This window comes from Corvus brachyrhynchos, unplaced genomic scaffold, assembly GCF_000691975.1.
Source record: "Corvus brachyrhynchos isolate BGI_N302 unplaced genomic scaffold, ASM69197v1 scaffold26, whole genome shotgun sequence".
Classification (NCBI taxonomy): Eukaryota; Metazoa; Chordata; class Aves; order Passeriformes; family Corvidae; genus Corvus; species Corvus brachyrhynchos.
Window position 1 is genome coordinate 475,345 of NW_008239324.1, and position 731 is coordinate 476,075.

The 731-nt window shown below is 55.8% G+C and overlaps 1 protein-coding gene across 1 annotated transcript in view; it reads left to right on the forward strand.

Moving 5' to 3' along the window:
- FOXC2 (forkhead box C2) overlaps positions 1–725 on the forward strand; it is a 9,456-nt gene extending 8,731 nt beyond the window's left edge. The window contains exon 2 of the mRNA XM_017740781.1: positions 2–725. Coding sequence (XP_017596270.1) covers positions 2–132 — 131 coding nt within the window. The 3' untranslated portion in view covers positions 133–725. The remainder of the gene's footprint in view (position 1) is intronic.
- The last annotated feature ends 6 nt before the right edge of the window (positions 726–731 follow it).

A 731-nucleotide genomic window follows, 5' to 3' on the forward strand; every position in this document is an offset into this window, starting at 1 on the left:
GGCTTCGGGCCGGCCCTCAACGCCTCTCTCATGCTCGACTCCCAGGTGCACGGGAGGCTTTACCACATCGGCATCCCCTTCCTCTCCTGCTTCCCTCTGCACTTCTCCGAGGCGGTGTTTAATTTCCAGTAGTAGCCCCACAATTAACGCCCCGCGGCCCCGAGCGCTGCTCCGGGGGGCGCGATGGGAGGGAGAGATCGGACTCAGACCTCACCACGCGGGTAAAGACCTAAAAAAAAAAAAACCCCAAAGCGATGTTTTAAAGGTGACTCAGGATTTCAGGGCATTTTCAAGGCGCGTCTTGCTGCGGACTCTCTTTAGCGGTTGCCTCCCACCCCCTGCCAGAGCGACTTTTGAAGGTAAAGCGGCTTTGTTTTCCCGTGGGCGGTGGAGGTCGAGGCAGGCACGGGGGGAATGCCCACGCTGGCCCCCAAGCCCCGTGGGGTTTGCTCTGCACCTTTAGTCTTTGCATCCCTCAGGTTCCTCAGACCAGGTTTCTCTGGAGCCCTTCAGGTCTCTGTTTTCTTCTTTTATTTTCCATTTGAAAACCAAGCCCCATCCCGGGGGGAGGAGGCTGAGATTTGTTTTGCCGTGAATACCCACAGGTATTAATAATGCCCAGAATTTTGCCATGAATACCCACAGGCACATAATAATTCCTGCTATTCCCCACTGGCCTGGTCCTCCCGGTGGGGAAAGGCAGGTAACTGGAGCTGAACTAATGGCAGATC